Raw genomic sequence first — 25,825 nt, 5'->3', positions numbered from 1 at the left:
GCCGCCGTCCGGCGTGACGTATTTCCGGGGCGACGGCGACGGCGAGAAGATGGTGAGTGGGAGAGAAGGGGAAAGGAAAGGATAAGAGCGATCCGATCGGGGTGAGGGTGGGAGTGGGGAGGGGAAGGGGGGAAGGGGGGAAGGGGGGAAGGAGGGAAAGGAGGGAAAGGAGGGAAAGGAGGAGGAGTGTAATGCCACAGATCGGGGACGGAGGTTCGCAGTGATGGTTCTGTCAACTCATCCCCCCTCCCCCACTGAATGAGAGGGGATGAAAGGTGACGGGGGAGGGAGAGGGGGTGAAGGATGAAAAGAGTAAGGGAGGGGGGGTGAAGGATGAAAAGGGTGAGGGAGGGGAGAGAGGGGGTGAAGGATGAAAAGGGTGAGGGAGGGGGTGAAGGATGAAAAGAGTAAGGGAGGGGGGGTGAAGGATGAAAAGGGTGAGGGAGGGGAGAGAGGGGGTGAAGGATGAAAAGGGTGAGGGAGGGGGTGAAGGATGAAAAGAGTAAGGGAGGGGGGGTGAAGGATGAAAAGGGTGAGGGAGGGGAGAGAGGGGGTGAAGGATGAAAAGGGTGAGGGAGGGGGTGAAGGATGAAAAGGGTGAGGGAGGGGAGAGAAGGGATGAAGGATGAAAAGGGTGAGGGAGGGGAGAGAGGGGGTGAAGGATGAAAAGGGTGAGGGAGGGGAGAGAGGGGATGAAGGATGAAAAGGGTGAGGGAGGGGGTGAAGGATGAAAAGAGTAAGGGAGGGGGGGTGAAGGATGAAAAGGGTGAGGGAGGGGAGAGAGGGGATGAAGGATGAAAAGGGTGAGGGAGGGGGAGAGAGGGGGTGAAGGATGAAAAGAGTGAGGGAGGGGAGAGAGGGGGTGAAGGATGAAAAGGGTGAGGGAGGGGGTGTGGGCACAAATGCAGCATTTCCTGAGGTCTCATGGGTAGGTACCAAGGGGGTGATTAGTGGGAAGGGATGAATGTAGAACATTTCTTTAGACCAGAGGTTCTCAACTTTTTTCTTTCCACTCACATACCACTTAAAGTAATCCCTATGCCATAGATGCTCTGTGATTAGTAAGGGATTGCTTAAGGTGGGATGTGGGTGGAAAGGGAAGGTTGGGAATCATTGCTCAAGACCCAATTGTTACTGAAATATTTTGCTTGAGGAAAATTGTCATTGGGCCATTTCCTTTGGCGTTATGAAACTGTGCACATAACGAATCAATTAGGTACAATTAAAACAGTAGTTTTCAAACTTTTTCTTTCCACCCACATCGAGCACCTCTGGCATAGGGATACTTAAAGTTGTATGTGAGTGGAAAGAAAAAGTTTGAAAACCACTGCTATAGACGGTGCATGGGTGGTGGAGTGAGTGAGTGAGAGGGTGTGGACAGGGGATGGAGTCTATCAAACACTTTTCCTGGATGGTGATGCCTTTGAATGTGAGTGGGTGATAGCTGGATTTTCTCTTGAATGCAATAAAACCACTGTAATTAATGTACTGGTGCATGAGGCAGATACCGTTCAATGAGCTTCAGTACCCCAAGTTAATGTCATTGGCTCCCATTGCCTCATTCCAGGGCGGGTGCACTGCACCTTCTAAACCACATGCTTTCCAAGAAACCAGTCTTGTATTGAATTGAGTGAAATATTGGATTGAATGAAAAGGTTAGCATATGAGGGATGATTGTTGGTCCTTGGACTGTACTTGTTGGAGTACAGAAGGATGGGGGGGGGGCTGAAAGGCCTGGACAGAGTCGCTGTGCCAAGGTTGTTTCCCATGGAAGGGGATTCTAGGACAAGAGGGCATAATTTCAGGATAAAAGGGTGCCAATTTAAAACAGAATGTGGAAAAATGTCTTTAGCCAGAGGATTGTGAGTCTGGAACTTGTAGCCACAGGTATTTGATTAATCAGGGCATCAAAGGTTACAGGGAGAAAGCCAGGGTGTGGGGTTGAGTGGGTAGATGGATCACCATATGATTAGAATGGCGAAGCAGACTTGATGGGCCAGTGGGCCTACTTCTGCTCCTATATCTTGTGAAAAAACTGACACGCTCACATCAGGGGATATGACAACCTAAAACTATGACTATGAGGTTGGTTTATTTAAGCAATATTCTTAAAGACGCAGAAGAACCTTCCCAACTGTTCAGAATTTTTTGCTTGTTTGGGATTTGTACTTTGCCCTGAGTCAGTGCCCTCCTCCAGCTGTGGACCCTCTACTTACAATGGTCCAACTTACAATTTTTTGAAGTTATGATGGTGTGGAAGCGATACACATTCTAATGAAAATGCCTGTATGTAGCCACTTGGTTCTGTAGTTTCACAATTTACCGCATGGTGGTGTTGGTGGGGGGAGCTGTACAGTATTTTATGATTGAATTTTTTTTTTTCAGTGTGGAATAAAAGGTATTCAACATTTAATTATAAAATAAGCTTTGTTTTCGATAAATTTGCCCAACTAAGCTACGGTAAGTGTTCTGAGATAAGTGTACATGGATATGAGGGGGTTGGAGGGTTACGGGCGGAAAGTGGGAGGGGGAAACTAATGGAGTTGTTTAAGTGAACAGGCGCGGTCTCAAAGGGCCGATATGGCCTGTTTCCGCGCTGTAAACTGTTACATGGTTAATGGTTATATGTTTAAGGTTGGCTAGGCTAGGATGTTCAGTAGGTGCGATACTGTATTCTTTTTTGACTTATGGTTTTTCCACTTACGATGGGTTCATCGGAACGTAGCCTCGACTCGTAAGTCGAGGAGCACCTGTCATCAGACAGCTTTTCCCACTGTCTGATGCGGCTGGATCATTAGTTGTGTTTATGCTTCGGATTTTATTTTGAAAAGGAATAGGGAATGATAAAAATGCCAGGCAGCAGGTGTGGAGAGAGAAAAAGACCATAAGATATAGAGAGAAGTAGGCCATTCAGCCTGTCGAGACTGCTTTGCCATTCCATCAAGATCTCATCCATTCTCCCACTCAGCCCCATTCCCTAGCCACCCCAAAACCTTTGATTCCCTGACTATTCAAATACCTAGCAATCTCTTCCTTAAATACCCCCAACGGCCTGGCCTCTACAACTGTAAATTCCAGAGGTTCACCACTCTCTGGCTAAGGAAGGGCTAACAGTTCAGGCTGATGGACTCAGCAGCATTTTGACAAAATAATTTATTAGAAGCTCATCTACTCATAATTACCGTCAAACACTTTTCTGCTGTTTGTGAAGAAATGTGGACAACAATTTATGTTGCTGTGGGTGAACAAAGACAGTTGCTTTTGTATAATTTTAACTTGTTTAAATGTGATAAAGGAGACTTCATCCTGGGAGAAGATTCTATGATTAGGGAAGAACTGGAAAATCGTTTGGGAGGAAATGTGTCTCACTGCTAAGGGGAGGAAAATGAATCCTTAGCTCTGATTCACCTCAGAAGGCATTTTGAACTGTATAGAGAGAAATGTAAGCAGTTTTCTTGGCTGTTAATGTTCCTCTTATCTGTTGAATGAGTGCCTCACATAGTCAGACCAGTGTACAGGTATAATGAATGGCATTGCTGGATGAAAAGGTGTTTATTTCCTGGTCGAAGGACTTCAAGGCTTGTTGAGAGCAGGAGTTCTGTTCATGGCAATTCCATTATTCCTGGCTGATCAGAGCCTCTGGCATTCCCCACCTCGTTTTGTGAAACTGTCCTTTCTTTCCCCTCAGGGCCAGAGCCAGAGTGGTGGCCACGGTGCAGGAGGTGGGAAGAAAGATGACAAGGTGAGTATTTGGACTGTTTTTGCTGTTCATGTGTCTGATGTTGTAATATCTTAAACTGTTATAAAAATCCTTCCTTTCTACTACAGTGGAACTTGCGTTTTAAATGTACCTTGAACAGAATCAACTTCAAAGGGCTCGGCAGGAAACTCAAAGCTTTATTTCCACATAATGCAATAAAAATGTAATGAACATGATATACAGTAAAATTTCCTTTATCCAGAATTCAAGCAGCCTCGAACAATGGCAAAAAGAATCCATATAACCACTTACAGCACAGAACAGGCCAGTTCGTCCCTACTAGTCCATGCCATAACAAATCCCCACCCTCCTAGTCCCACTGACCAGCGCCCGGTCCATACCCCTCCAGTCCTCTCCTCTCCATGTAACTATCCAGACTTTCCTTAAATGTAACCACGTCTGCCGGAAGCTCATTCCACATCCCTACCACCCTTTGTGTAAAGAAATTTCCCCTCATGTTCCCCTTATAATTTTCCCCCTTCAATCTTAAATCATGTCCTCTAGTTTGAATCTCCCCCTTTCTTAATTGAAAAAGCCTATCCACATTTACTCTGTCTGTCCCTTTTAAAATCTTAAACACCTCTATCAAGTCCTCCCTCAATCTTCTACCTCCAGAGAAAAAAGCCCCAGTCTGCACAACCTTTCCCTGTAACTCAGACCCTGAAATCCTGTCAACATTCTCGTGAACCTTCTCTGCACTCTCTCTATTTTGTTCATATCTTTCCTATAATTTGGTGACCAAAACTGTACACAGTACTCCAAATTTGGCCTCACCAATGCCTTGAACAATTTCATCATAACCTCCCTACTCTTGAATTCAATACTCCGATTTATGAAGGCCAACTTTCCAAATGCCTTCTTCACTACACCATCTACCCGTGTATCAGCCTTGAGGGTACTATTTACCATAACTCCTAAATCCCTTTGTTGCTCTGCACTCCTCAATTGTCTACCATTCAATGTATATGACCTATTTAAATTTGCCTTTCCAAAATGTAACACCTTACACTTATCTGTATTAAATTCCATCAGCCATTTCTCAGCCCACACTTCCAGCCTTCCTAAATCACCTTTTAATCCTCGGTAATCTTCCTCACTGTCCACAACACCACCAATCTTTGTATCATCCGCAAACTTGCTTATCCAATTCTCCATCCCTACTTCCAGATCGTTAATAGAAATAACAAATAATAGTGGACCTAGGACCGATCCCTGAGGAACTCCACTAGTCACCAGCCTCCAATTGGACAAACAATTTTCTACCACTACTCTCTGACACCTCCCATCCAACCATTGCTGAATCCATTTCACTACCACCTTATTTATACCTAATGCCTCCACCTTTTTTCCTAACCTCCTGTAGGGGCCTTTGTCTAAAGCTTTACTAAAGTCTAAATAGACAACATCCACAGCCTTCCCTTCATCAATCATTTTTGTAACCCCTTTGAAAAACTCAATCAGGTTTGTCAAGCATGATCTACCCCTGACAAAACCATGCTGATTACTCCCTAGCAATCCCTGTACCTCCAAATATTTGTAAATAGCATCCCTCAGAACACTTTCCATCAACTTACCCACCACAGACATCAGACTCACAGGCCTATAATTCCCAGGTTTGCATTTGGACCCTTTCTTAAACAGCGGAACCACATGCGCCACCCTCCAATCCTTTGGCACTACCCCCGTGACCAGTGACATCCTAAATATCTCTGTTAATGGACCCACTATCTGTCCACAAGCCTCCCTGAGTGTCCTTGGGAATATTTTGTCCGGACCCGGAGATTTATCCACCTTTATCTTTTTCAACACAGCCATCACTACCTCCTCGGTTATCCTTATATGCTTCATGACCTCCCCACTATTTTTCTTTACTTCAACTGGTTCAATATTTTTTTCCCTAGTGAATACCAACCGAGGAAAAGAAATCATTCAACATTTCCCCCATTTCCTCTGTCTTCTCACTCAGCCTACCCTTGCTATCTACAAGGGGTCCAATTTTATCCCTCACTAATCTTTTACTTTTAATGTACCTATAGAAACCCTTTGGATTTATTTTTACTCTGCCTGCCAAAGCCTCTTCGTGCCTCTTTTTGGCCTTTCTAATTTCTATCTTTATACCTCTTTTTCTCCTAACCAAATTTCCAATATTCCTTGAAAACCAAGCCTCCCTATGACTTCCAGCCTTTCCTTTGATCCTCACTGGGACATATCTACTCTGTACCTGCAAAATTTCTTTTTTGAATATCCTCCATTTTCATTTACATCCTTACCTGAAAATATCCTGTCCCACTCAATACTCCCCAAATCCCTTCTTATTCCTTCGAAATTTGCTCTTCTCCAATCCAGAATCTCAACTTTAGGCCCCTCCTTGCTCTTCCCTAAAACTACCCGAAAACTAACAGAGTTATGATCACTAGATCCAATTTGTTCTCCAACATTAATGTTCGATACCTGACCTAGTTCGTTCCCTAACAGGAGATCTAATATTACACCGTCCTGAGTCAGTTCTTCTACTAATTGATTTAGACACGATCAGGAAGCCTTCAGCACCCGAGGCCCTTCTTGCCCTCAGCACCCCCTCAAATCCCAGTTCTGATATCTGGTTCTCATGAGATAGTCTCCAGCAACCCATGTGGGTCCCCTTACTGCAAATTGCCGGCAGCCCGCAGCTTGTGTGGGTCCTTCAGCCATTGAGCCCCTTGCTGGTCTGCTGCTGTGGGTTGCCTACTTTTGCTTCGCATCAACGTTGGGGGGGGGGGAATGTCCTCACTGGTTTTCCTGCACTGTGCCCGTCCGCTGCTCTCCGGAGTCTGCAGCCCTTTGTTCTACACTGCTGAACACAGCCATCATGGCCACAGACCTACAAGGGAGGCATAGTTAGTGAAATGCTGTTATAGCGGCAGCAATCGGGGCCGGGGTTCAAATCGCGCACTGTCTTTAAAGAGTTTGTATGTTCTTCCCATGTCTGCATGGGTTTCCTCCGGGTGCTCCGGTTTCCTCCCACCATTCGAAACATACTGAGGGTTGTAGGTTAATTGGATGTAATTGGGCGGCATGGACTCGTGGGCCAAAGTGACCTGCATGTGTAAATTTTTAAAAAACCTATCACCACCTTTTACAGACTGTTTAAAGCCTTTAGCCTGTATGGAGCTGTCGGTATCAGGAACTGGTGGTAGGACGCTGCAGAGCACCGGTGTGTCTCCGCTTCCTGCTCTCCTGGGTCCACACAAGTGTTAGTGTTGCTGTGACAACAGCAGGAATTGCTGGAAATGCTCAGTCTGGCAACATCTGTGGAGAGAGCTGCAGAGTTAATGTTTGTCCACAATTAAAGAGATAGCAAAAGCTTTTTTGGTGAATGAGAAAACCAAGGAAAAAGAACAGGATCCTTGATGGACTGGAAAGATACATGACCTGGGGAACCCTGACATGTTTATTCTTGGCAATCAGTGCTCTCATTCTCTACATGCTGTGTGAATGCATGGATATTTCCGGCGTCGTTACTTTGCTCATCTTGTCCACCTGCCAGCTAATAACATTGGACAACAATTTTTTTTCAAATGATTTGCTTCCTGAAACAAAATTGGGGATTATGATAGATAACTTCAAGATGAACGCAAAGATAATTTCAGATTTACTGCATCATGTAGTAAGTTGGAGAAACATTAAATTAACTTTCATTGAATTTAGCAGATTTAATCGCATAATGACGCTGACACATTGCGTTAGTTCAACTGACCTTGTTCTGCCACTGATTTTCGTTTGTACTCAGCATCTGGTGGCTCTCATCTCAGTGTCCAACAATAGTCGGTCAGCATTGATGGATTCCAGTTACCCTGATACCGCTTTTCCATGGTCGCAATGTCCTGGAGAAACTTTTCACCATGTTCATCACGGACTGCACCAAGATCAGCCGGGAAGAAGTCCAACTGTGAATGTAGTAAATTAATTTTAGATGCACTTCTACTTTAAGTAGATTTAAAATATGAAAGGCAATCATAAAAATATGTTATATCTAAAAGATACAAGAAGTGTTAGGAAAATTTTAAGGTGATTTTCGTGATCGGCAGCCCAAAATCCATAAAATACGCCTAAAAACGTTCAGGAAGCAAATCTTAATTGTCCAGTGTAATCAGTTCATCAAACTGTAACTAAAGGTGGTGATGCACAATCCAAACTGTGGCTATGTAAAGGTAGTTCCTTTGCTTTTGAAAGGATAAGAAGAAGAAGTACGAGCCACCAGTGCCAACAAGAGTGGGGAAAAAGAAGAAGAAAACGAAAGGACCAGATGCTGCTAGCAAGTTGCCCCTGGGTAAGGTTTTGTATCTTGCCCGGGCAGTTAAACATCACACATCTTATTATCATGTTGCAGTGCATGGAGTGACAAAGGGAGATGACTGTTGGAGTTGAATTAAAGGAAGAAATAATAGGGGAATTAAGGGTTGATTTAAGATTCCTTTATTGTCATGTAATATTACACAAAATTGCCTCCTGCCTGCTGAAAGGCAAAGTCGCCTGGCGCTACTGACAGTACAAGCAAAAGAGAGTCCCATCAGAGTCACTGAGTGTGGTTTCACCTCCAGCTCTCTCACAGTCTCTGCAGCCGCAGCCTCTGGATCCGGTTAGATCCATTAGCAATCCGAGCTCCAGATCCAAACTTCCAACACAGTCAGGAAATCTTCAGCACCCAAGGCACTTCAGCAGCCCTTCTTGCCCTCAGCATCCTCTCGAATACTGGCTCCCATGAGCCAGTCTCCAGCAGTCCACACCCGCCGCTTATAAGCTAAGTTTGCAATGCAGACACGTGGGCTGGAGGGCTGTTCCTGTGCTGTACTATTCTCCATTCAAGTAGATCTTGCAGTTGGTGCCAGAAGACAGGAGGTGCGTCAGTAAAGTATTGTCAGCAACTCAAAGTCTGTCCAAGAAATAACCCCAGCTTGGGGAGCAGGGGAGGGGGGCAGTGGCAGCACGCTTAGCGTAACACAATTACGGTGCCAGCAACTTGTGTTCAGATCCTCCCCCACTGTCAGTAAGGAGTATGTACACTTTCCCTGTGACTGTGTGGGGTTTCCTCCCTCATTCCAAAGACCTATGAGGTTAAGAACTGTACATGTGGGTGTATTTGGGTGGCTCGGACCCGTTACTGTGCTGTAGCTCTGGTTTTTTTTTAAATTAAAATTTCTCCCCTGTGCTGACAGTAACCCCTCACACCCAGTGCCGCTTGAAGTTGCTGAAACTGGAGCGGATAAAAGATTATCTTCTAATGGAAGAAGAGTTCATCAGAAACCAGGAACAAATGAAGCCACTTGAAGAGAAGCAAGAGGTACTGTACGTGGCAGAGAATGACCGAAAATGTGGCAGCTTTACCGTTGTGCAGGAGGGCTGCTACATTTGGTCGTAATGGCCCCCGCCTTGCCTCCCTGGTGACCAGATCCGACTCTCTTTCCTTGACTTATTTACCAAGGTTGGGATTGAGGGCGCACATTCCATTGGTGAATGTAATGCATTTAGTGAATTTTGTCAGCCATGCTCCTCTTCCATTTATCCAGAGAGCAATGTGGCTATCAGTTGTACCACAGACCCTCATCCCAGCCTCAGACCCACACTCCCACCTGATGGGCTACTGCTCAGAATGACTACATTTCAGTGAAATTTTGTTGGTTCTGTCATTGCCGTAACAGGAGGAGAGGTCGAAGGTGGATGATCTGAGAGGCACACCGATGTCTGTGGGTACGCTGGAGGAAATCATCGACGACAACCACGCGATTGTATCCACGTCCGTCGGCTCTGAGCATTACGTCAGCATCTTGTCGTTTGTGGACAAAGACCTACTTGAGCCCGGCTGCTCCGTCCTCCTCAACCACAAGGTAAAGTGACTGCCTTCACACCAGCCCAGAGGTTGGGCCTTAATTTAAAATGCCTCTTGACAATTGCACTGATTAAGAAAGGTTGGGAAGTAATCAGAATGGAGGTAGATGGTTTGGTATTTATTCTGACCACGTGCCTTGTGACCAGCTCCTCGCCACTCAGAAACCTGGTCAGAGGGCCAGGGCAGGAAGGGAGAAGGCTAGCCAAGTTGAGCAGCCCATTTTACTTGTTATTTACAAGAATCAGAATTTATTGTCATGAACGAGTCATGAAATTCGATGTTTTGCAGCAACGCCACGGTGCAAACATTTATATAAACCATTGTACAAAATAACTAACAATAGTTGAAAAAAGACAAAGTAGGGTAGTATCAATGGATCATTGATTATTCAGGTAGCTGATGGCAGAGGGGAAGAAACTGTCTTTGTGCTGGTGAGTGAATGCTCGTCTTCTGGCTGCTGAACCTTTTTCCCGATGGGAGCAGAGAGAAGAGGGCATGGTCTGGAAGGTGGGAGTCCTTGAGGTTAGAGGCTGCTTTCTTAAGGACACTGCCTCTTGTACATGTCCTTGATGGAGTGAAGTCTGGTGTTCGTGGTGTCACAGGCCAAGTTAACAACTCTCCGGATTTTTTTTGTCCTGTGCGTAGGCATCTCATATCAGGTAGTGGTGCAACCAGTCAGAATGCTCTCCATGGCCCACCTGTGAAAATTTGCAGTAGTCTTCGGTGATATATCGAATCTCCTCAAACTCCTCACAAAGTATCGCCACTGGCAAGCCTTTTTCATGATTGTATCAACATGGAGACTTCAGGGCAGATCCTCGGAGATGCTCAGACCCAGAAATTTGAGGTTCTTGGCCCTTTGCAGTGCTCACCCCTTGATGCGCACTGGTTCGTGTCCTCCTGAGTTCCTCCTGAACTCCACAATCAGTTCCTTGAGTTTGCTAATGTTGAGTGCAAGGTTGTTCCTGCAGATGGTGAAAACTGCGGACACCACTAAGGCCATTGGCAATGACCCTTTGGTGGGCATAACTTGCAGGAAAGTTGTTCTGAGCTTGTATGTTTGCCTGGGATTCCAAGATTGAGTTGCATCGGCTGGGACCTTTATCCCTGCAGCACAAGAGGGATGTATAAAAAATCAGGAGCCGCATAGACAGGGTAAACGCTCACAGTCTTTATGGTTACTAGAAGGCAGGGATTTCAGGTGACGAGGGAAAGATTTAAAAAAGATCCTGAGGGGCTCCTTTCCCACATGGAGGGTGATGGGTACATGGAACAAGGTGCCAGAGGAAGTAGGGGAGGCGGGTCCAGCCACAACATTTATTTGGACAACACATGGATGGGAACAGGGTTAGAGGGAAATGGGCTGGATGCAGGCAAATAGGACTAGCTTGGGTAGACAACTTGGTTAGCGTGGACCTGTTGGGCCGAAGGTTCTTTTTCCTCTCTTTATGACTCATGTCAAATGTGACTCTCGTCCACAGGGCAATGTTCCTGACCCTCAGGGCTTTGGACCCTGGCTTGGGTGTGTGGCTCAGCCCACACTCGACTCTTCTGTTTATTTAAGTGTCTCTGGAACGTGTTTGAAATGGAGCCCTGTCACTATATCACAACTGTAGAACGCAAATAGCAGTTCAACAGATGTTGTGGTGAGGCTTAGAGGGAGAGGTCTACTGCAAAGCTGAGTGAATGAAGGAGGCAGGTAGTGGACCAGTGTGGTGGCATTAGTAAGTTCAGTCATGTCAGTGCAAGATGCTTGGAGATTGGCACCAGAAAAATAACAGCAGGAATTTCCTCAACAGCCAATGTTACAGATATTCTTTAAAGATCTACACTCATCTCTTATCCTGGTTCTACAGTATACCAGAGGAGGGCAGCCTTTTACTAGGCATGGGCCAGATGGTGTGTCATTGGTTGAATGGCAGGTCACACTGATGCTACCATAAATGAAATAAATAAATAGATAAATGGGTCGAGGTGAAAATATTCTTCGAAAGAATATTAAAGGTAAAACTCCTGCTTGACACAATTTTATTTTTGTTGGGTAATGTTAAAATATTAATCTTAAATTAAGATTAACTATGTATTGAATTTTTACAATTAGCTTTAGCTCTTTCCAGAAAATGCATTGCCATTACTTGGAAATCAGGTGCAGATTTAGGAATCCAGAGATGGCACGCTGAATTACCATCTTGTATTCCACTTGGAAAAAAATCACGTAGTTTATGCAATAAATATCATTTCTTTTTGAAAATATGGAGCCTTTGAAACTTTGAGAGCTCTCAATAACTCGTTCCGGTGGTAATTCTCAGCTCCACAGTTATTGGATTGAGATTATATTTGTATTTTTGACATTCTCCTTTTTCTTCATATTTGGGGTTTAGGGGTGGTTGGGGAGGGAGGGATATATACACCACATATGTATCGTCTTTTCAATTTATTTTTAATAATTGTAATTGAGGTTTTTAAAAACTTTTAAATAAAATATTTTAAAAAATAGATAAATGGAATGAATAAGATGATGGATTTCAGGTCAGGGAAGGCATCTTCAAATCTGGAAATGAACCAGAAAACATGAGTTAGTCACTAAAATGATGCAATCAAAAAACATAAAAGTCAAAAAGGAGAAAAATTATTCACAATGAAAACAAAATGAGTAATCCCAAAACAGGCACCAGTGAGAGGGGGGAGAAAGTCACAGTTGAGGGGGGGAATGTCACACAAGGAGAGGGGAGCTCTCACGAAGAGAGAGAGACATGTCACAGAGAGAGGGATTTACTCACAGATTGGGAGAGGAGGGGAAGGGTCTCCAGTGCAGAAGGCAGGAGGGGTCTCCAGCCCAAAGGTGGGAGGGAGTCTCGTTCAGAGGGTGAAGGTGTTCTCCAGCGCAGAGAGGGGGAAGTCTCACACAGAGGGCGGAGTCATGCAGAGGGTAGGGGGATCTCTAGCGCAGAGAGGGGAGGAGTCTCCAGCGCAGGGGGGGTGGAGTCTCCTGCGCAGGGTGGGAGGGAGTCTCCAGCGCAGGGGGGAGAAGTTTCCAGCGTGGTGGGGGGGGGGGTGTTCTTCAGCGCAGAGTGGAAGGAGTCTTGCGCAGAGGGCAGGGGAGAGGCTCGTGCAGAAGGTGAGTGGTCTCCAATGCAATTGGGGGGGTGGTCTTGCGCAGAGGGCGGGGGAGAGGCTCGTGCAGAAGGTGAGTGGTCTCCAATGCAATTGTGGGGGTGGTCTTGCGCAGAGGGAAGAGGGTTTCTTCAACGCATCAAGAGCGGGGGAGCCACATACTGAGAGCAAGCGAGGATGAGGTGGAAGGCAGGAGAGAGGGAGATGTCGGGAAAGATTCAGGTTCAGGTTTGGGGGAAGAATGGGCAGGAGAGGAAAGAGGGAGACAGAGCAGGGGAGCATGTGATTGGAAAGAAACACACAATATCCACATCTCCACCACAAGAGGGTAATTGCAGCATCGTTCATTTCTCCACGATGTTTTCTGCTTAAGCGTACTCTTATCTATCACAAGGATGTTGTGCACGTACTGAAGGGTTATTGTAAAGGATATTTGGCCACAGGATTCCCACGGGGGTGATGAGCTTCATCAGTGTGTGTGTCATAAACCTGGAGCTTTGTTATGAATGTGACAGCAAGCCCTGTCTTAAATGAAATATTTGAATTCATGGGGATGGAATGTTTGGAAGGAACATGGCATTTTTAAAGGGGCAGACCATTGCAACATTAATTAACAAAAAATGGTGAAAATGTTCCCAAATCTCCATTTTCCAATAGATTCTCAAGGGCCATGATCTTCAGTAGTGCCATGACCATCTTTATTTTTCTCTCTCCTGTGCACTGCAGTCATTATCAATATACACTCGCATCCGTCGATGTCTTTGTCTAACTCTAAAGTCGACAGGTGCCTGCTGCTTGTTCTATCTGGATAGTCTGGGGTGAGATGCAGGCACTCTGACAAATTGTGTTATTTAAACTCCTCATTAGGTTCATGCTGTGATCGGAGTGCTGACTGATGACACAGATCCCTTGGTGACAGTTATGAAGGTTGAGAAGGCTCCACAGGAGACGTATGCTGATATTGGTGGGCTAGACAACCAGATCCAGGAAATCAAGGTGGGTCTTTCTTCAAGCTCAGAATTCTGTGACCCCCCTTCCATTCAAGGGTTTAATCATGTTCTGAAATAGAAGTCCTAGCAAATAGCTCTGCTGGTTGAACCTCTGGCCTTACAGAGCATTGAAGGGAGTGGGTGAATTTTAAGAATTAAAAGTAGGGTTGTGGTGGTCCTTGTTTTCATTGAGCTCTGCTTGCAGCAGTGGATTGGGGGCAGCACTTGTTGAGGGAAATTTTATTGATTTGAATTGAATTGTTTATTATCACGTGTGCTGAGATACAGTAGAAAGTTTGTTTTGCATGTTATTCAGTCAAGTCAACTCATACAACACGTAATTCGATAATAACAGATAAATAAAAAATCACTGTAGTGAGTTAGTGCTGCAATAAATCAAGTATCGAGACTCTGTCCTAATTGACATGGTTGAGGAACTAAGTTACAGGGAAAGCTTAAACAGGTTAGGAGTTTATTTCCTGGAGTGTAGAAGAATGAGGGGCGATTTGATAGAGGTTTACAAAATTATGAGGCGAATAGAGTAAATGCAAGCAGGTTTTTTCACTGCGGTTAGGTGAGACAAGAACTAGAGGATATGAGTTCAGGATGAAGGTTGATATGTTTGGGTGGAACATGAGGGGGACCTTCTTCACTCGGAGGGTAGTGAGAGTGTGGAACCAGCTGCCATCGGAGGTGCTAGATATATGTTCAATTTCAACATTTAAGTGAACATTGGATAAGTACAGGGATGGGAGAGGTACGGTCCACCCCAGTGCAAGTCAGTAAGATTTGCCGGAATAATAGTTCAGCGCAGATTACAAATCATGAATAACCTGCCTCTACTGATCCCGAACTGCCTCACACAATCCACCAGCCCTGCTGCAGGTGGTGCTGAATGGGGTTGTTTGCGTTACTGCAGAGATGGTGAAGGTGACACAGAAATGCAGCAATCATGGCACCTGCATTGTGTACAACAAGCCTCCACAACTGGACATGTGACAATGGCTTGAGAAACTTGTTTTAGAAATGTTAAGTGAGGGATAAATATTGACCAGAATATTTAACTGCACTAAAAGTTTGGGGGAACCAGAAGTATTCAACACAGATACAAGATTGTAAATAAACATTTAAAAAGTTGGAAGTCTTAAATGAAAAAAGGAAATGCAGGAAACATTCAGCAAGGTAGACAGTCTCTGTGGAAAGAGAAACAATCAACTTCTCAAGGGACACGCAGCAGTCTGCGGACGCTGGGATCTGGGGCAACAATTAATCTGCAGGAGGAACTCAACGGGTCGAGCAGCATCTGGGAGAGGAAAAGAACAGTCATTATTTTTTGACTGTCTTGACGAAAGGTTCCAACCAAAAAGTTGACCAATCCTTTTCTCCCACTGAGTTCCTCCAGCCGATAGTTGGAGTTGACTTTTCAAGTGGCAGATCCTTTGTATGATTATAATAAAATGATGCTGAACAATGTAAACATCTAATGCAGAATTTCAAGATGCTATTAATTCCTGATTGTGGTGAGAACACTGCAGCACTGAAACAGGCCCTTCTGTCCATCTATTCTGTGGTGAACTATTATTGTGTCTATTCCCATTGACCTGTACCCAGACCATATCACTCCATATCCCTCCCATTCACATACCTATCCAAATTTTTCTTTAATGTTGAAATTGAGTCCGCATTCACCACTTCAGCCTGCAGCTTGTACCACACTCACTGCTCTCTGTATAAGAAGTTCCTTTAAAACATTTCACCTTTCACCCTTAACCCATGATCTCCAATTCTTGTCTCACCTAACTTCAGTGAGTAAAAACATTGGTCTATTGACACCCTCACTTCACTTATACGGTAACTACCTTTCACTGGCTGTAAAGCACTATCGGACACCCTGAGTGGGGCATGAAAGACGGTTTACAATGCAACCCTTCCCTTCCTTCCGTCCATCCTCCCTTCACATTTCTATTTCTTGCAGGAATCTGTGGAACTTCCACTCACTCATCCTGAATATTACGAAGAAATGGGAATTAAGCCTCCCAAAGGGGTTATTCTGTATGGTGCTCCTGGTACAGGTAAACTGGATGTTTAAATTTGTCAGTGTTGCTTTATTCCTTAATTAACTCCCTAAATCTCTTCTTTTATCAGCTCCTTTGGTGAAAAGGAACACCTGAAGCACAGTTATTATTGGTTCAGCTGGTGACAGTGTAACCTAGCTGAGAGGTTAGAATGTAGACAAGGTAGAATCCTGTACACTGGGGCACAGTAATATTGTTGCTCATGCAGTGACAACGACTTAGAGAGAGACCATTTGGCCCGAAATCCATGCTAGCCTTCCATCAATAATCACACATCCCTTATTTCTCTGTACTTCTCCAACCTTTTTTTCCTCACAAAATCAAGTGGTGTTGCCACAGTTTTTAATTTACAGCACAGTAACAGGCCCTTCTGCCCCACAAGCCCATGCTGCCCAATATCACTCAATTCACCTACAACCCCCAGGACATTTTGAACAGTGGGAGGAAACCCACGCAGACATGGGGAGAACGTACAAACTCCTTACAGACGGCGCGGGGTTTGAATCTCGGTCGCTATGCTAAATCATCTGATTGTACATATGCGACCTGACGAAGCTGCTTCTCTCTAGGCCACGGTGTGCTCACATACGTACACAATATATCATTCATAAAGATCACAGAAATATTTTGGGGGTGATTTTCTCGGGTTACAGTCTCACAGACTGTGGGAAGAAACTAGTCCTTAGCCTGGCAGTCTTGATTTTGATGCTCTTGTACCTCCTTGATGGTAGTGGGTTGAAAATACTGTGCACTGGATGGAGATTTTAGATTTATTGTCAGAGTTCATTCATGACAGCACATGAGATGCTTTTCCTTGGGTGTTATTTTGCCAGTGCTCCCAGTAAATGTCTTTTATAGAGGGAAGGGAGTCCCTCTATAAAGACTCTATAAGAGTCTCAGCTCTTTTAATGATCCTCTGTTTAGACCAGGTCTTTTGCTTTGTAGCTACCATACTATACAATAATTCAAGTGTGCTTCTACAAAACGTTCATCATGAACCTGCTGGATTCCCTTAAAATAAATTCTGCAAAACATTCATCATGAACCTGCTGGATTCCCTTAAAATAAATTTGCAGTCTTGTTCTTGTACAACCTTCAGGAAATGAAATCTGTTCTCATTGCACAGTCTGGCTTTTCTGTATTTCCAGGCCCAACAACACCATTGCCTCATTGCTACAATGAGAGATGGTCCACAAGTCTGGGATTCCGAGCAGCATCCACGTTGCAGCAGCTGCGACTGATTGGCTACCATAAATGTTGTAAACTTCCCGGTGAATTAACGAGCCCCTTTGTGTAATTAACCACAGGTAAGACTCTGTTGGCCAAGGCGGTAGCAAATCAAACCTCAGCGACGTTCCTTCGGGTGGTTGGCTCGGAACTCATCCAGAAGTACCTGGGCGACGGTCCGAAGCTCGTGCGTGAGCTGTTCCGGGTGGCTGAAGAGCACGCCCCCTCCATCGTGTTCATCGACGAGATCGATGCAATTGGCACCAAAAGGTCAGTGGGGTTGAGACGTGTGTTTGAGATAATTCTTTGTCTCAAGGGATTCCTCCCCCCCCCCCCCCACCCCATTCGGCTTATAGACTTGAGGCACAGCGGATAGTATTACCAGAAAATGTGTTCAGAAAAGCCTGTGATCTAAAAGGGATGATAAATCAGGAGGCAACATTAATTACACTGGACGACAAATTTTTTCAAAAGGCTTGCTTCCTGTAACAAAAATGGGGTTTTTGATAAACAACTTCAAGCTGAACACAAAGATAATTTCAGATTTGTTGTATCACATAGGAAGTTGGAGAAAGTTTAAATTAACTTTTATTGAATTTAGCAGGTTTAATCGCTTATTGACGCTGACATATTGCGTTGGTTCGACTGACCTAAAAAATATTTTGCTGCTGATTTTTGTTTGTACTCAGCATCTGATGCCTCTCATGTCAGTGTCCAATAATAGTCAGCCAGCACTGATGGATTCCAGTTGCCCTGATACCGCTTTTCCATGGTCGCAATGTCCTGGTGAAATCTTTCACCATGTTCGTCACTGACTGCACCAAGATCAGCAGGGAAGACGTCCAAGTGCGAATGCAGAAAATGAATTTTTAATAACATGTTGCACGTCCTGGTTTTGAATATATGAAGCACGTATGCTTGAAGTTTTGGTTATATCTGAAAAATACTTAAGGTCATTTTTGTGGATCAACAGTCCAAAATCCATAAAATACACCCAAACGTGTTCGGGAAGCAAAATATTTTTAATGATCCTCTGTATAGACCAGGTCTGTTTTTCTGGACAATTGCAGTCCTGTTGTCCTACCTGAGTATCTTTAACCAACATTCCCAGCTTGGTACATACTCTGAACATTCAAGGCTGCATCATTGCCCCAACAACTTTCTCAGTCTATCTCACCACCTCAGCTCCAACATGCTTCCTGGTGGAGGAGAGCTAATTTAGAGGCCAAATGGGAGCCATTTAACTTGGACAAGTCCAGGGGGTTACTCTGTGGTAGGTTGAACCAGGGCAGGACTTGCCCAGTGATTAGCAGGGCCCTGGAGAGTGTTGCAGTGCAGAGAGATGAGGCGTACATATTTCCATAAAAATAGCCTTCATCAGTCAGGAGCAAGGATAACAGGTCATAACTGTTCAGGATGTTGGTGATACCATGCAAGGAGTATTGTGCACAATTTTGGTTGCCTGGCAATAGGAAGCATATCACTAGAGAGTTTGTAGAAAAGATTCAACGGGACAGGCAGGGCTGAATTATAATGAGAGGCTAAGGTGCAAACTCATGAAGGGAAAGTTGACCTTGTGCTTTCTTGAATAGAATATCACATTGTCATTTGGTCTCTCTCCATCAGAGATATTCCCTTTGTTCCATGAGTGAGTGTAAAAACAAAATGAGGATGTTACCATGATGTTGTAAGGAAAGAGAGGCTGGGACTTTTCTCCCTGAAACAGATGCTAAGGGGGTCCTTATTAGAGGTTTATAAAATCATGAGGGGCCTAGATAAGGCTCTTACCTGGGGAAGGAGAATCTTAAACTAGAAGGCATAGTTTAAAGTGAGAGAAAAGATTTCTGAGGGCCACCTTCACACAGAGGGTGGTGGGTGTTTGGAATGGAAGTGGTAGAGGCGTGGACAATTGTAAGTGGAGTGAAACACAAAAATCTGCGGATGCTGTGATTGTAGTAAATACACAAAAGTGCTGGAGGAGCTCGGCCAGTCTCACATTGTCCACAAGAGGTAAAGATGTATAACCGACATTTTGGGCCTGAACCCTTTGTCAAGGTACGAGCAAAATGCAGACAGGCATCTGAATTTAAAAAAGCTGGAGGTGGGAGAATGCACAAAGGGGCAGGGAGAGGAGGACAGGCCAACAGGGGAAGGAGGACAGGCCAACAGGGAGAGGAGGACAGGCCAACAGGGGGAGGAGGACAGTCCAACAGGCAAAAGACTATAATTGGCCAAGGGCAGGTGAGAATTGATCAGGAAAGGCAGGTGAATACAGAGCTGGAGGAAAGCAGGCAGAGGAAAAAGAGAGAGGCAAAGCTAAAGAGACATAGGGGAACAAAAAGCAGGTAGGCACCTGAACAAAACGGTGGTGGAAGAAAGGACAGAGGGAGGAGCACAGGCATTTGGACATGAATATGGATAGGGGAAAGTTGAGATAGATGCAGGTTGAAAACAAGCAAATGGGATGAGCATGGACATATTGGGCCGAAGGACCTGTTTCTGTGCTTTAAAATTTACTTGGGCGGCATGGATAGTGTAGTGGTTTGTGCATTGCTGTCTGTAAGAAGTTTTCCCCGGGCACTCAGGTTTCCTCCCACCATTCAAAATGTACCAGGGGTGGTAGGTTGATTTTGTATAATTGGGCGGCACGGGCTAGTAGGCTGAAAAGGCCTGTTACCTTAGCTGTATGTCTAAATTAAATTGTTTTTAAAAAGTCCCTTCTACACAGAACCAAGATCACCATGGCCTCAGTCACTGAATTGCCAGACACGAGGCCAAGCTCAAAGCCTTTGTCACTGGAGCATTGGAGAGAATGGACAATACAGCAAAAACCCACAAAACAATGATCCCCGTACCGAGGGGTACTTTGCAGTGGCCCAATTATGCCTTTAGCACGGAGAAGTTGCAACACCCAGTGGAAGCCCACATGGACACACACAGAGCATGCAAACTCCATGCCAGTAATTGGGGGGCCAGGAGCTGAGGCAGCAGCACTAACTGCTGCACCACACTGCTACCCGCGTACACACCCTACCACACAGCAGGCAATGAAAATCAGCTTTTATTGCAAGAGGATACGAGTCTGCCCTATCGATGCTGTGATCCAATTGTATTGGACCTTGGTTTGACTGCGTTTTGGAATGTGAAGTAGGTGTGATCTCCCTAGCCAGAGGAAGGAGATTCTGGTGATGGCATTTAAAGTTGACTGGACCAGTTTATGTGTTGGTTTGTCATGAGATAAAGCAGATCGGGAATATCCTCTCAACAATGGAAGGGTATTGTCAGTGTTCTGTAGGGACTGAGCTTGCTGGAAATGTGTGGATTGTGTATGGTGTAGGTCTGTGGTTGCTGGAGGTGTGGGGACTGCACTTGCTTGAGATGTACACACTGTATGGTGTGGGTCCGCAGTTGCCAGATATGTGAGGACTGTACTGGCTGGCTGTGCAGACAGTGTATGGTGTGGAGACTGTATTTTCTGGATTTGTGCGGGCTGTGTACAGTGTGGGTCTGGACATGCTGGATGTGTGTGGACTAAATACTATGGGTCCGAACCTGCAGGATGTGTGCGGACTGTGTATAGTGTGAGGGCTGGTCGTGTGCACGTGGACCCTATTTGGTGGGGACTACACTCTCTGCATGTGCCCAGATGGACTAAGCATTGAGTTGCCGTTACTCCTCAGGTACGATTCCAACTCCGGCGGTGAGCGGGAGATCCAACGAACCATGTTGGAGCTTCTCAACCAGTTGGATGGGTTTGACTCTCGGGGTGACGTGAAGGTGATCATGGCTACAAACCGAATTGAAACCCTGGACCCAGCCCTCATCAGACCAGGTCAGTGTATGGGCGAATACTTCTCATTACAGCTCCAGTAGCCCAGGGTCAACTCTGACCTCTGGATGCTGTCCGTGTGGAGTTTGCATGTTCTCCCTGTGACTACCTGGTTTAACCTGGAGCAGCACAGTTAGCGTAGTCCAGGTTCAAATCTGACACTGTCTGTAAGGAGTTTGTACATTCTCCCGTGTCTGCCTGGGTTTCCTCCCACAGTTCAAAACGTACAGGGTTGTAGGTTAATTGGGGTATTTGGGCAGCATGCTGTTTGTCTCCATTTTAAAAAAAAATATTAAATTTAAAATTTGACTCGGAATGCTGCAGCTTTTTTCCGCTTCCCAAGGAACTGCAGATGGTAGGTCAGTCGGTTAATGTTGAGGTGTGCAAGTGAGTGATAGAATCAGTAACAAAACAAAGATGCAGGGAAAGTAAGGGCAGGAATTGGCCACCAGATCCCTCAAGTCTGTCCCACCCTTCAATATGATCATGGCTGTTTTATGCTGACCTCAGCTCCAGGGTCAAGGGGGAGGGAGCTGGGGAAACTCGATGGGAGAACAAAGTTCTTTATTATCATCTGACTGTATATGTACAACGCAACAAAACAGTGTCTCTCCCAACCATGGTGCACGCACAAAAACAGTTGATCCGAAATGGGCCCAGTCCTGACCATTTCAGATAATCAGAAGGCCTGAGCCCTTCTTCAAGGGTATAGACCAAAAAAAATGGTTTAGGGAATTTAGGTTAGTTGGGGGAATGGAAGGGCCTGTGACTGTGCTGTACATCTAAATTTAAATGGAATCTTGAATGGGTGCTCAATGGTCAGGGCAGTTTGGTTGGCCTTGGGCCTTGTTTCTGTGCTGGCTGATTGCACAGACTGGCGTCCAGCACATTGAGTACATTGCTGAGGGAGAGGTGCTGCTTTGACTAATGGGGTGATCATTTAAGAATCCTGTGCACCCCAAATTCCTTCACTGTCCCGGGATCCTGTGATTCCTGAGCTGGTGTTGTTGACTAGCTGGTCGTTTTCCCAATCGGTTATTGGGCACCCAAGGTATTTCTTGTAAAAAGCACTGAGAATGCTCAAATGCAAATTTCTTTATTTTGTGTCATTCCAGGAAGGATTGATCGTAAGATAGAGTTTCCTCTCCCGGATGAAAAGACGAAGCGGCGAATTTTCCAGATCCACACGAGCAGGATGACAGTGGCACAAGACGTGAGCCTCGATGAGCTGATCCTGGCCAAAGACGACCTATCTGGGGCAGATATTAAGGTGAAGTGGAGATTTTATTCTTTGCTATCTTTTCACAGATTGATCTTGATTGTAGGGGTTTGACCTGTGAATAGAAGTGGCTAACATTTTCTGGAGTTCCCTAATAAAAGATGACCTCATTAATATGTGAAATATTGTGAAGAAATTGCCTTCCTAAGTTCTGGCTCAGCCCGCTTGTTAACTGGGGTGGTGCGGTTGCTATAGCGGTTACAGCACCAGCGATCTGGGCTGGGGTTCAAATCCCATGCTATCTGTAAGGAGTTTGTACGTTCTCCCTGTGTCTGCATGGGTTTCCTCCGACCCATCACAATGTACCGGGGGTTGTAAGTCAAATAGGTGTAATTGGGCAGGATGGGCTCATGGGCCAAAATGACCTGTTACCGTGCTGTACATCTAAAAAAATTTCTGTGATTACCAGACTCCCTGATCCCACTTAAGATAAAAGTAAAAACACAATGCTGGGGAAACTCTGCAGGAGTTTATATACCAAAGATAAAAATGTTTTAGGATTGAGCTTTTCATCAAAGTATGGACAAAATGTCGGCAGGTGCCCGAAAAATGGTGGGGGGGGGGGTGGTAGGAGGAGCACAGTCCCACAGGCAGGTGGTAATGGGTGGATCAGGGAGAGACCATAGAACCCTTCAGCACAAAAAACGGGCCATTCAGCCCTTCTAGTCTGTCCCTAAATATCATTCATCTAGTCCCCCTGACCTGCACCCATTCCATATCCCTCCAGACCTCTCCTATCCATGAATCCATCCTACTTATTCTTAAAAATTGAGAGTGAGCCTGCATTTAACACGTCAAATGGCATGTTGTTCCACGCTCCCACCACTCTCTGAGAAGTTCCCCCTAAACCTTTCCCCTTAAAGCCATGTGCTCTCATATTTATCTCTCCTAATCCAAGTGGAAAGAACCTACTCACATTTACTCTGTCGATACCCCTCATAATTTTGTAACTTCAATCAAATCTCCTCTTATTCTTCTACACTGCAAGGAATAAAGTCCTAACCTGTTTAATCTTTCCCTGTAACTCAACTCCTGAAGACCTGGCAACATCCTAGTAAATCTCGCAATCAATCTTACTGATATCCTTCCTGTAGTTTAGTAACCAGAACTGCACACAATTCTCCAAATTTGGCCTCACCAATGTCTTATACAACCTCACCAATAACATCCCAACTCCTGTACTCAATACTTTGATTTATGAAGGCCAAGATGCCAAAAGCTCTCTTTACAACCCGGTCCACCTGTGAAATTTAAATTTAAAATTAAATGTTTTAATTATTATTACCGTGAGCTACTTAGTGAGAGGTGTTTAAGATAGTCCAGTTCCCTTCATGTTTATCTGTTCCTGGTTCGCCACTGATTGCAATCAGGAAGTGACTGCGCTGACATAAGCTTGGTAAGGAATTATCAGGATTTAACACGACCTGCATCCCTGTTGCAGGCGATCTGTACAGAGGCTGGTCTGATGGCCCTTCGAGAGCGAAGGATGAAAGTAACTAATGAAGACTTCAAGAAGTCGAAAGAGAACGTCTTGTACAAGAAGCAGGAAGGCACACCAGAAGGACTGTACCTTTAACCTGACAATTTCTCACGTAAACCTCCCTATCTGCCTTCTGCAGAAAACTGTCAAAGTTTTCCCAGGTGCAGGGGCCAATGGATGGAGGTTCAGATTTTCTGTGTCTCTTTGGGTAACTTGCTTCATCACCCTTCCCCACTGTAAGTTGTATCTTAATAAAAAAACTATAAATTGTACATTTTGGAATTAACTATGGTGGTTCCTGTTGTCTTCTGCAGCGGTCGTGCTTTAGAAAGATGCTGATCTGTTTCAAATAAAACCATAGGGGTGCTGGAAGAACTCAGCAGGTCTCGCAGCATCCATGGGAGGGGGTGGGGGGGGGGAGATAAATAGCTGACGTTTTGGGCCTGAGTCCTTCCTCCAGGTGTGAATACAGATAGGCTGTGGGAGAAGGGAGGAATGTGCACAGGCAGCGGAGAAACACAGGCCAACAGTGAGTCTGGGTGAGTTCATGGTCGTAGAGCTTGAGGCGATTTGTCTTCACCTTAAGTGATCACATCCTTTTTACCTGTGTGTGTGAATCCAGCTCAGACTGCTGGGGCATTCCATTTCTAGTGTGGATGACCAGATTTAACCTATTTGGAAGAGAACCAGAGATGATGTTAAGAAGAAACAATGAGGGCATCCTGAGTTGTCTGCAACGTCCTGTCCAAAAGGCCTGTGGACATGGATTATAAATGTTTTCCAGTTGTGGGAGTCTCAAACGAGGAGGCATGGTTACAAGGAGGAGTGTGGAATCTCTGGAATTCTCTACCCTAAAGTGTTGTGGACGCTGGATCAGTAATTATTTGAAGTGGGGGGAGATTGGAGGGCTACGATGAGATTGATATGGAAAAGATGCGGCCTTGGGAACATGATTATTGAATACTCGGGCAGCCTTGAGGGGCTGAGAAGCCTACTCCTGCCCCAATTGTCTCATTTGGAAAGATTATTTGGGCAATGGGGAAAACGTGTGTTGAGGAGGGAGGGGTACACTGTTCACAAGCAACATGTCAATAGGGACATTGTCTATGAAAGCTGTCTGATGTTAATGATTGTAACTGCACAGCCAACCACAGTTAATCTGAAGCCACTCATTTCCTGTGTTAGACCTTCTGCCAATGTTAATTGGGTTCCTGCAACATCAGGCAGTTGTTAACTACGGCTGGTCCTGGGTAAAATTCAACCAAAGGCTCGCATTAATGGAAGTCGGTTAATCTTTGACAGTTCTCACTGCGTTGAACTGGCAGTTTGAATATATATTACGCAGTGATAGCGTGGGCTTCAGAGGCTAAGGTGAATGAGGCGGCAAGGATGACCTGTACCTTGTTCTTTTTTTTTATTTTTTATTTTTCACACTATAAACCACATTGATCAAGATACATAAATTTTCCTTTTCAAATATATACTGTGTCGTTTTCTCCCCCCTTCCCTCCTCCCCTCCCTCACCTCCCCTCCCACTTATTTAAAGTTCAGTATCTAAGATACATTAAACCCTTTAAACAATGTTGTCACTCAATAAAAATAAACAAGAAATTCCACTGAGTCAGTTCTTTTCATTCTCTTCTCCTTCTGTCATTTTAGGTGGTAGATGTCACCAGTAGGTTTTCTCTATTGTGTTTCATTTATAGCTCCCATATTTGTTCAAATATTGTAATGTTATTTCTTAAATTGTATGTTATTTTTTCTAATGGAATTCATTTATTAATTTCTATATACCATTGTTGTATTCTCAAGTTATCTTCTACTTTCCAGGCTGACATAAAACATTTTTTTGCTACAGCTAGGGCTATCATAACAAATCTTTTTTGTGGTCCATCCAAATCAAGTCCAAGTTCTTTGTTTTTTATGTTACTTAGGAGGAAGATCTCTGGGTTTTTTGGTATATTGCTTTTTGTGATTTTATTTAGTATCTGGTTTAGATCTTCCCAAAATTTTTTCACTTTCTCACATGTCCAGATTGTATGAACTGTTGTTCCCGTTTCCTTTTTACAGCGAAAACATCTGTCTGATACTGTTGGGTCCCATTTATTTAACTTTTGAGGTGTAATGTATAACCTGTGTATCCAGTAATATTGTATCATACGTAACCTTGTGTTTATTGTATTTCTCATGGTTCCGAAGCATAGTT

The 25,825-nt window shown here is 44.7% G+C and overlaps 1 protein-coding gene across 2 annotated transcripts; it reads left to right on the top strand.

Moving 5' to 3' along the window:
• Positions 1-23,905, top strand: LOC138753221 (26S proteasome regulatory subunit 4). Of its 2 annotated transcripts, none has more exons than XM_069915906.1 (11): positions 1-52; positions 3,689-3,742; positions 7,973-8,069; positions 8,956-9,080; positions 9,439-9,624; positions 13,608-13,736; positions 15,705-15,801; positions 17,112-17,301; positions 20,712-20,863; positions 21,976-22,130; positions 23,581-23,905. In XM_069915906.1, the coding sequence occupies exons 1-11, from the start codon at positions 50-52 to the stop codon at positions 23,713-23,715; spliced, it is 1,323 nt and encodes a 440-aa protein (XP_069772007.1). In that variant the 5' UTR covers positions 1-49; the 3' UTR covers positions 23,716-23,905. The 2 variants fall into 2 exon arrangements, with proteins under 2 accessions (XP_069772007.1, XP_069772006.1); XM_069915905.1 differs by lacking the exon at positions 1-52 and adding an exon at positions 1,386-1,429.
• The last annotated feature ends 1,920 nt before the right edge of the window (positions 23,906-25,825 follow it).

The sequence above is a fragment of the Narcine bancroftii genome, chromosome 2 (assembly GCF_036971445.1).
Source record: "Narcine bancroftii isolate sNarBan1 chromosome 2, sNarBan1.hap1, whole genome shotgun sequence".
In the NCBI taxonomy this organism is placed as follows: Eukaryota; Metazoa; Chordata; class Chondrichthyes; order Torpediniformes; family Narcinidae; genus Narcine; species Narcine bancroftii.
Note: the sequence above shows the minus strand (reverse complement) of the source record. Positions and strands in the feature narration are given on the sequence as shown.

Coding starts and splice junctions, on each gene's coding strand:
- LOC138753221 (XM_069915905.1), top strand. Junction 8,070..8,955: donor TGCTAGCAAGTTGCCCCTGG/GTAAGGTTTTGT, acceptor CTGTGCTGACAG/TAACCCCTCACACCCAGTGC. Junction 9,625..13,607: donor CCGTCCTCCTCAACCACAAG/GTAAAGTGACTG, acceptor ACTCCTCATTAG/GTTCATGCTGTGATCGGAGT.